Source organism: Lissotriton helveticus, chromosome 4_1, assembly GCF_964261635.1.
Source record: "Lissotriton helveticus chromosome 4_1, aLisHel1.1, whole genome shotgun sequence".
Taxonomy (NCBI): domain Eukaryota; kingdom Metazoa; phylum Chordata; class Amphibia; order Caudata; family Salamandridae; genus Lissotriton; species Lissotriton helveticus.
The window spans coordinates 137264072-137273869 of NC_136063.1; the positions used below are offsets into that span (position 1 = coordinate 137264072).

The 9798-nt window shown below is 47.0% G+C and overlaps 1 protein-coding gene across 2 annotated transcripts; it reads left to right on the forward strand.

Moving 5' to 3' along the window:
- The first annotated feature begins 260 nt into the window (after window positions 1-260).
- Window positions 261-6565, forward strand: LOC144827068 (uncharacterized). 2 transcript variants are annotated; one of them, XR_013610016.1, is made up of 2 exons: window positions 261-331; window positions 6352-6565. XR_013610016.1 is itself a non-coding variant. In XM_078685516.1 (2 exons), the coding sequence occupies exon 1, from the start codon at window positions 1863-1865 to the stop codon at window positions 3162-3164; it is 1302 nt and encodes a 433-aa protein (XP_078541642.1). In that variant the 5' UTR covers window positions 1832-1862; the 3' UTR covers window positions 3165-3225; window positions 6352-6565. The 2 variants fall into 2 exon arrangements, 1 of the variants encoding a protein (XP_078541642.1); XM_078685516.1 differs by lacking the exon at window positions 261-331 and adding an exon at window positions 1832-3225.
- The last annotated feature ends 3233 nt before the right edge of the window (window positions 6566-9798 follow it).

The following is a 9798-nucleotide window of genomic DNA, read 5'->3' on the forward strand; positions in this document are numbered from 1 at the left end:
AGGTATTTTTTTCTATGAAAAGAAAATCAAAGTGTTTTAGATTTTTCAGAGAATCCTGGGTATGTAGATTTTGCGCAAAGGATTGTGGGTATTCAGAGGTCATTGCCTGCACTATTCACCATGAGAGGCTTAGTCGGTCATAGCTCACTGTCTGTCTATGCTCTGTTGTCTCCTGTGCACATGCGTTTGGTTCTGCACATGCGTACTTTAAATTTGGTCTGGAAACCTGTATTGTGAGATCTCCGTATGGCAACAGTGTACTTTGATTGGTCCCCGGTCGTGCGTCAGCACTGGACACAAAGCTCACAGCAGGGACGGTGAGGAACGAGAGGTAGGTAGGTGTGTGTGTGTGTGTGTGTGTGTGTGTGTGTGTGTGTGTGTGTGTGTGTGTGTGTGTGTGTGTGTGTGTGTGTGTGTGTGTGTGTGTGTGTGTGTGTGTGTGTGTGTGTGTGTGTGTGTGTGTGTGTGTGTGTGTGTGTGTGTGTGTGTGTGTGTGTGTGTGTGTGTGTGTGTGTGTGTGTGTGTGTGTGTGTGTGTGTGTGTGTGTGTGTGTGTGTGTGTGTGTGTGTGTGTGTGTGTGTGTGTGTGTGTGTGTGTGTGTGTGTGTGTGTGTGTGTGTGTGTGTGTGTGTGTGTGTGTGTGTGTGTGTGTGTGTGTGTGTGTGTGTGTGTGTGTGTGTGTGTGTGTGTGTGTGTGTGTGTGTGTGTGTGTGTGTGTGTGTGTGTGTGTGTGTGTGTGTGTGTGTGTGTGTGTGTGTGTGTGTGTGTGTGTGTGTGTGTGTGTGTGTGTGTGTGTGTGTGTGTGTGTGTGTGTGTGTGTGTGTGTGTGTCTGTGTCTGTCATACCCACAATCCTCTGTTAAAATACCCACAATCCTCTGTCAAATCTGCTCACCAAGTATTCTCTGGGCTAGCTAAACGCTTTGATTTCCTTTTCATGGGAATAAATACCTTTTTTGGAGTGCACAAAGCAAAAATAAAATGTTCAGCTTTTGCTGCCTTGTTCTTAGGGAAAACAACGATATCTATGCGCCCCTAATATAGTAAGGACCTTTGTTTCAATTAAAAGGCTTCCTTCCGTTGTTCTTAAATTTCTGACCGTGTTTACGAAGATTTTTCTACGTATTGATTGATGATTTTAGTTGTCGATGTTTAGATCTGTTATAATAAAAACAAGATCATATGGTTAGCTATAAATTCTAATACAGGACCGGAGCCTTCCAATTCTATGTCAGGAAGCGGAGGCGAGGGTATTGGACAGCACGTTTAAAGAATAAAGAAAAAACGACATAACATGAACTACCCGAACCAACATGGCTGCGGTAGTCATGGGAACACATAGCCAATCACAGTCCATACAACAGCATATAGGGATCCCACGTCGGTAGTCCTTCCTCTTTCTTCATTGCTGCCGCGTCAAGATAAGTCCCGTTTATTCCTTTTCTTGTGGCGTGGCAGTATTTTCTTATATTGTGACAGCGCTCTATTTATTCAGTTTGGGTTACAATTCGCCTTCGTTTAGGCTTTGATTTCCCTGTTGTTTGTTGACGGGGTAGGCTTTAACAGCCCGAGCGTCTTTGTTGCGCGCGTGCGCAGGTCTGAGGTGTCGGCTTCGACGCCGACCGGCTTTTCTCCACAGCGCTCTTCGCGCTTGTGGCGGTCACGCGCTGAGGCACAGCGCTTCAATATTTAGTCATTGCCTCGCTTCCCCACATTGACGCTGTTAATTACAGCAGGTTATATTATTCTGGGAAAAAATTTTTACCTCAGAAATTTTTTATTTTTTGTTGTTCTTTTACTTCCTGAGGGTACCTGTGTTGGGGAAGAACCCCTTTTATATAGTTTTGGGGTGTTTTACTGGTGTATGGGTGCCCATCCCCCAGCACAAATGCAAGCTCGTCAAGACCATGATTATGTGGCTGAGAATTCTGACCAGCCTATTCAACCCCTATTGCGCCCTCCTGCAGAGGTGGACAGACTCCTGTCTACGGCTATTGCCCAGGCGCTGGCCCCTCTGCAGGACAGCGTCAATAAGCTGTCTGCTCATGTATTTAAAGGTTCTAATTTTTTCAACGACAGCGGGGCTGGGCCCAGTGGTGTGACTTCCCAGCCACCACGCACGGCCAAAAAGCGTAGCGCGGGGCACCTGGAAGGTTTCAGCAAACTTGCTGAAGTTTTCCACAAGAATGCGCGCACGCTGAGAAGCGCACCCTACCGGGGGGACGACTCACCCAGCAATATTGGTGATGAGATCACCCAGGACCTAGACCCGGAGGAAGGGTTTTCCCTAGAGGGAGATGATGACGAGGAGGGTTTCCAAGATGATGACGAGGATGAGTCCTCTGAAGACATGTCAGATGTTGGTAGGTCTTGGCGCCCTAAATCCAATATCTCTGAGTGTGGTGATAGTGAACTGGTTTCATCTGACATGTTTGATCCCAATACTATATATAGACCCCGTTCTTCAGAATGGACTCCAGAGAAGTCTACAGCGCACTATGTTGCCGCCAAATTACGTCAACCCCTTTCCCAAGATGTACGTTTACGGTTACGTTCGGAGTGTCCACGCCCGAATCTTCCAAATAGAGTGGCGGCTACACCCGAGATTGACCCTAAACTTTGCACTTTTTTCGCCAAGTACATTAAAGAACCTAAAAAAGGCATAGACAGGTCCTGGAAAGCTTGCCAAGACAAGTTACTTGACGTCGTGGGACCATTAACTAAGATTATAGAACTGTCACAACGTTCTAAGGAGACAGGCATGCCTCTTCCTGTAGAGGATGTAGCGGGCTGGGCACAAAGAGCGATGTGCCTTCTTGGCAATGCAAATTGTGCTCTTTCCGCTGAACGTAGACGTTCACTTTTGTTAAAAATTTACCCCAAGTTGGGAGAGTTATCTTCCTCTGAAGCGGGTGCTGTGGCGCAGGGTGCTTTATTTGGAGACCCCTTTGTCAAAGAACTGGGGAAATTTGTAGCAACCTTTTCGGCTTTAGACAAAGCTCAAGCCTCTATGAAAAAAATGTTACCCAAAAAGGTTTTTGGCGGGGCCGGCAGAGGCAGGGGTCGCTCTTCCGGCCGTCAATTCCAGCAAGGCTCCAACAGAGGACAACCCAGGAGGAACAACGGCTGGAATGATGGACGACAGGGTTCCTTTTACCCCTCCTGAGGTGGCAGAGGCCAGGACAGAGGAAGTGGTGGCAACCAGTCCAATTCCAAAGGATTTAACGGTAAGCTTTACCATCATTTCTCCACTTCGTCTGGGGGGGAGAATTGCTTTGTTTCTCAAAGCCTGGTCAGATCTAACATCGGACTCTTGGGTCCTAGAAACAGTTCAAGGATTTCACATAGAGTTTTACGGTTCTCCCGTCCAGGAATCTCGTCCTCGTCCACTGACTTTTTCCCACGCAGAACAGGAACTCATAGATTTAGAGGTTCAGGCCATGCTGTTGAAGGGCGCAATCATTCCTGCGGTTCTCCATCCGCACGGGTTTCTAAGCAATATCTTTTTAGTAGAGAAAAAGGACAAAGGTTTCAGACCAGTCATCAACCTACGCTCTTTCAACGAATGGTTGATTTACAGACACTTCAAGATGGAGGGTATCCATCTACTAAGAGACCTTTTACTTCAGAACGACTGGTTGGTTCGTTTGGATCTGAAGGATGCGTACCTTTCGGTTCCAATCTTCCCTCCACATTGTCATTTCCTCCAGTTTCTATGGAGAAATCAGGTTTACGAATTTCGTACCCTTCCCTTTGGTCTATCATCAGCACCATGGTGCTTCACCAAACTCCTTCGACCGGTGGTCGAACACCTCCGAACTATGGGTTTCCGTCTAATAATTTATTTGGACGACATTCTCTTGATGACTCAGTCCAAGGAGATCCTTTTGCGACATCTTCAGGTGACCATATCTCTTCTTCAAAATCTGGGATTCATCATCAATTCCCAGAAATCGGACTTGATTCCCCAACAGGAAATGATTTTCCTTGGGTTTCTAATAAAAACGACGGATGCAACTCTACATCTTCCTTCTCAGAAGATTTCCAAAATCAAGAAGGAGATTCGCAAGGTCCTCCGTCGGGACCGTATCTCACTCCGTCAATTGGCCAGGATTGTGGGCTTACTGTCTTCGTCGATCCAGGCCATTTTTCCAGGCCCTCTTCACTACAGGGCTCTCCAGAGGCTAAAAGCGTTCCATCTTCGCAAAGGCCTCACATACTCGGAACTGATTTCCTTGTCCATGGAGGCCAGGTCGGAACTCGCCTGGTGGTTGGATCACATGGATGCTTGGAACGGGAAGGCGATTTTCGGCTCCCGTCCGGATCTGGTGATCGAATCGGATGCCAGTCGCCAAGGCTGGGGAGCCCGGTGCGGCTCCCTCTCGGTGGGAGGCAGGTGGACGGAAGAGGAACTTCATCTCCACATAAATTGCTTAGAACTCCTTGCGGGTTCGTTCGCCATCCGCTCATTCACCACGAACAAAGTCTCTTGTTGTGTTCTTCTACGGATGGAAAATACAACTGCTGTTCGTTACATCAATCGACTGGGGGGCACTCATTCCAAAGTCCTAGCGGATCTCGCGAAGGATTTTTGGAATTACTGTCTTCTACGTCAGATTTCAGTCATGGCAGAATATCTCCCAGGAGATCTGAACATTGTAGCGGATTGGCATTCCAGGAACTTTCGGGATGTCAGCGATTGGAAGCTGGATCCTTCAGTCTTTCAAATGATTTCGAATCGTTGGGATCTTCCAGAGATGGATTTGTTTGCGTCCAGATGGAACGCTCAACTTCCCCGATTTTTCAGCTGGAAACCGGACCCGGGTGCGGAAGCAGTGGATGCCTTCCTACAGGATTGGTCCCGGTTTCCAGCGTATGCATTTCCCCCATTTCTGTTTATTCAGAGAGTTGCAGCCCAGGTCCGCAGACAGGAAGCTTCTCTAAAATTGATTACTCCGATCTGGAAGGCTCAGTGTTGGTTTCCGGCCCTTTTTCCACAACATTCTAACGGATCCCTTGGGTCATCCACATCCCATGGTCCTCCAGGGCCATCTACATCTCATGGCCTGGAGGATTTCAGGGGACGTTGGTCGAACGACACTCTTTCGAGAGACGCTGAACTCCTCATCCAGCGAGCTTGGGCCCCTAGTACCACGAAATGATACAGATCAGCCTGGAACAGATGGGTTCGTTGGTGTGTGGCAAAACACCTGGATTCCGTGGGCTCCTCTATTACAGAGGTAATTAATTTTCTAGCCGAACTTTATAGCAAAAATCTGGCGTACTGTATCATCAATTCTTTCCGCTCGGCTATTTCTGCGGGTCATGCCCTTGTGGATGGTTCTCCAGTGGGTGAACATCCTTGGATCTGCAAACTCCTCAAGGGTATCCGTCTCCACGCCCCCCGGAACCTCGTTATTCCGGATTGTGGGATGTTAATGTGGTGTTACGTTTCCTACGTTCTTGTCAGGATAATGAATATCTTTCACGAAAGGAGCTTTCAGCTAAATTGGCTATTCTCCTTTGTCTAATATCTTGTAAAAGGGTCTCTGATGTTCGTGCACTCAATATCTCGGCTAGAGTCTTTACCCCTGATGGAGTTACTTTTACTGTATCCAGGAGAACTAAATGTAATACCAGGTCAGTATCTTACCCTGCGTTTCCAGATTCTCCTAAACTGTGTGTGGTTCGTTGCCTCAAAACTTATGAGGATGTCACTTTGGAAGTGCGTCCTCCGGGTGAAAGGCAATTGTTGATTGCAATTAAAAAACCTTTCAAGGCGGTTTTTTCCCCCACCATTTCCAGATGGGTCAGATGGATTATGTCTGAGGCTGGTATCAACATTTCTAATTTTGGAGCTCATTCCACGAGAGATGCAATGGCATCTAAGACTGTACAGGTTGGTGGCAGATTGGAAGACATTATGAACGCAGCGGATTGGTCTTCAGATTCAACTTTCAAAAAGTTTTATTTCAAACCAATCCATGAGGCTGCTTCTTTGGTGGTGAGTAAGCTTTAAACAAGCAAAATCCTCGCCTCCGCTTCCTGACATAGAATGAGACATTTCCTAGTTCACACAAAGGAAAGTTTCAATTCTATTAAGGACGCGGAGGCGAGGATTTTCCCACCCTGGCTTATCTAGCCTTCCCTCCCTCATTGGTGGATTCCAGTGCTATTTCTTCATTTGAGGGAAGTATTTTTTCCTGTATCTTAATACTTACATTGAATGACATGTATTGCATGGTATTCTTTATCTCTTATTGCAAGTTTTTATGTTTTATCCCTTGGCAATGTGTTCTGATTGATTTCAACATTGTACTGGATGGGATATTATTATTGTTTCTCTTCCCTAGGCTCCGATCAGAAGACGGACTAGTGGATAAGAGGACTTCTTTCCAGCAGCAGCAACGAAAGAGGAAGGACTACCGACGTGGGATCCCTATATGCTGTTGTATGGACTGTGATTGGCTATGTGTTCCCATGACTACCGCAGCCATGTTGGTTTGGGTAGTTCATGTTATGTAGTTTTTTCTTTATTGTTTAAACGTGCTGTCCAATAAATGGAGAAAGGACAAGCAAAATCCTCGCCTCCGCGTCCTTAATAGAATTGAAACTTTCCTTTGTGTGAACTAGTAAATTTCTCATTATGCTTCTCTTTCTTATATTTGCTACTCACAGCAGCCAATGAAAAACGTTTTGTATGCAAATAAAAACTACATTTCCCATGATGCTTGTACATACATCACATCCTGTATAGCCCCATAAGAGCTGCTGTACCCAGTGTCTCCTCCTCTTTCTTTGCTGCTCACGCAGACAGTTAAGTGCTCACAACATTGTACCATGATTAATGTCTTAATTGGCTGTTGGATTGCCTTTGATTTTATTACCTGTATGTTTGCGCTCATGTCGCGCTATTTGAATGCTTTGCGCTTATATCGTGCTATGTAAAAAATGCTCGGCAGCTTTTGTAGCGCTGTATTTACTGCTTGTGACAAGAAGGTGTTTTTGATGCTGACCGTATCTTTTGTCGACTTAAAACAGTGCTCGCGGGCGCCATTGATTGTTTTATGTTTATGCGGAGCGGCTCCCGCTGAGAGCGGCGTACTCCAGGGAAGCTTTTACTTCATTGACTGTTCGGCCTCTCCGGCCGAGTTTTCCGTTCCCCGAGAGCCTGCGGGCATGGCAGGGTTTATCGAGGGGGCGGCGTGTGAATGTTGAGCCTTTTCCCACAGCGAGTCTATGGTTTCCTCGGTTGGCCCGTTTGGGCGCAGCTTCTGTCCCTGTTGGCCTCTGAACATTGCAGCTTCATGGCTCCCTTCATAAAGGCAGGCGCGCGTCGCCTTGTTGTCTCCTGGGACTGTGAGTACGGCGGTGTAGCCGCTACGCGGGTGGCCTTATTAGGCGTCCTGTACTCCCGCTGATTTTCCAGGGCCGTGCTGCCCTGCAGGGGTCTTCAGGCCTCATTAGCTTCGCCATGATTGGTCTACACGTGGCCTCGGGGAAAGGCTGTTGCTTCTTACCTCCATGGTGCAGGGTTCGATCCCAGGTGCCTCCACTTCATGTTTTTACAATTGCCACATGATATTTAATGTTTATAATTTCTATTTTCGTACTTGTATTACTATTTAAGTTTATTATTCTCCTGGTGCATGTTTTCATTATTTATACTGGAAGACAGTAGTGCGCTTGGTACCGTTTTTTTTATTTCACCCACCAATACAAGTTTCAGATCGCTCCTGCAGGAGTGGTGGGGTCGCTCTGCTCTTGCCGGCGACATTAAACCTCGTGGGAGGCCTGACACGGCCACAAACTGATTCAAACTCTCCCTCCGGAGCTGAAATGCAGCGCTGGCATGGCGCCATGATGAAATGGGTACCGATGGTTTGTGTCTAGAATTTTAACTCCTAGATTAGGTTCCAACGATGCTGTTTCCACATTGCAATAGTTTTTCCTGTCACTTCCATAGGGTTGGTTGAATTATTGCGCGGTCTCGCGCTTTCTCCGCCAAAGGCTTTCCCTAGTAGCCCAGTGCGGTTATGGAGTCATAACGCTCCGGTGTGCGTAACCCACTTGGGCACAATTTTGGGCTTAATTTTGGGCACTTTAGCCTACGCACGTCGCATGCGTCCCCTGTTTGTTTTGTTTCGAGGTCTCAGTGCCTCCTGCTTTACCTGAGCAGAGTACCTGGTAGCCTCCAGGCTTTAAGAATAGGCTGGCCCTCGGAGTGCGCACCCGCTCCTTGTATTTTACAATGACTCCGACGCCCTCTGGGCTGGTATAATGACTACAGCTTTGCTGAGGAGCCGCTACATTATTCATTCTCTGTTTTAGTGTGCACAGGGTTGGCTCCCCCTCTACTCCTCCATTGCGCTGTGCTTTGCACTACCATGTATATTAAATACGGATATCCCTTGAGGGTGATGGTGGGATATGTGTGTATATATATATATACATATATATATATATATTATATTTGAGGATGACAACTAGTTATAGGAGCGCAAGAGCCTCCTGGACTAATTATGTTGACACCTAGGTTCTTCCCGTTCTTGTGTGATCAACAGGGCCTCGAGTATGACGTTACCTAACTAAGGGTGACAGGGCTTGATTGACGCCCATTTTTCGTTCTGCTACAACAAATCCTTGAGCATGATTTTTTATTACTTTTATTTATTATTTCATTTATTATTTTCGTTTCGTATTTCCTTTTCGCCAACACGTAAGGCAGCAGCACGCGTGTGACGGGATTTAGCCTAGGGCGTTGCGACCCCCCCCTTTTTTTTGGGGTATAGCTGAGGAATTGTCCGACGGCGTCGCCAGACTTCTTTTTTCTGGTCATCTCTGAAAGGGATTCCCAGACTCGACAGGCTGCAAATCTAGGTCGTAGTCGGCCACGATCGGCGATAGGCGTCGGTATGACGCCTTTGCGCCAGATCGCCGAGTGGCGCATAGCTTTTCATATGGTTGGACACCAGCACACAGATCCAGGTAGGCCTTTTGTGTCAGGTCCCTATGGGACAGATTTATTATCGTTGAGTGTATAAAGGGTAGACGTTTTTTGCTTGTGGTCACATTCATACTAGTTGGTCTTCTTTTTACATCGTTTTCCGCAGCTTCTGGCATATAGCGTTCAGGAGTGAGTCTGGTGATCTCCTCCTTTCCTGCAATAGCAGTTGTTCCGGTGGCGGTTCTAATGGATGAGGCGAGGTATAGGTTGTCCCAAGCTCCCAGCTCTCTAGTGCCCTCCGAGTGCCGAGTTGATTTACCTTTCAAATTAACTGGATACATATATGTATGGATGGGTCTATCTTAACAGGCCTTGGCCTAACGTTTCCGGACATCGGATTGATGTGCTGGATTAACCCGGTTATTACCTTCATGCATTTGTAGCTCTTAGTTTAGGTTCCAGGCTTATCTCCTTCCTACGCGACTCAGTGGTGGTATGACCCAATTTACATTGCAAGGATGAATTTCCGATGGTATCTGTGCCAGCGTTCCCTTCATAGGGGTGCCATGGTAACGGTGTGTTGGACATCGTCAGTCCAATTAGTTTCCGATCCTTCAGTTATTCGGGCTCTTTATCGTGCACGCCCCTGGAGGCTTACTGTTCAGCATCGCAATATCTCGACGGCGAGATCGATCAGCGGATATGGGCATATAGATCATCTTCTTAAGTGGTCTTGTTCCAGGACTCCGGCCATTCTGCCAAAACTTTCATATTTAGGTTGTTGCGGTATACCTCCTTAGCCTTCATGACGGTAAAGGATTGTTCCATCCGGTTCTTTGTATTTTCGGCGACT

Bases quoted from the DNA above. Each gene is read 5' to 3' on its own strand.
- LOC144827068 (XM_078685516.1), top strand. From the start codon at position 1,863: ATGGGTGCCCATCCCCCAGCACAAATGCAAGCTCGTCAAGACCATGAT.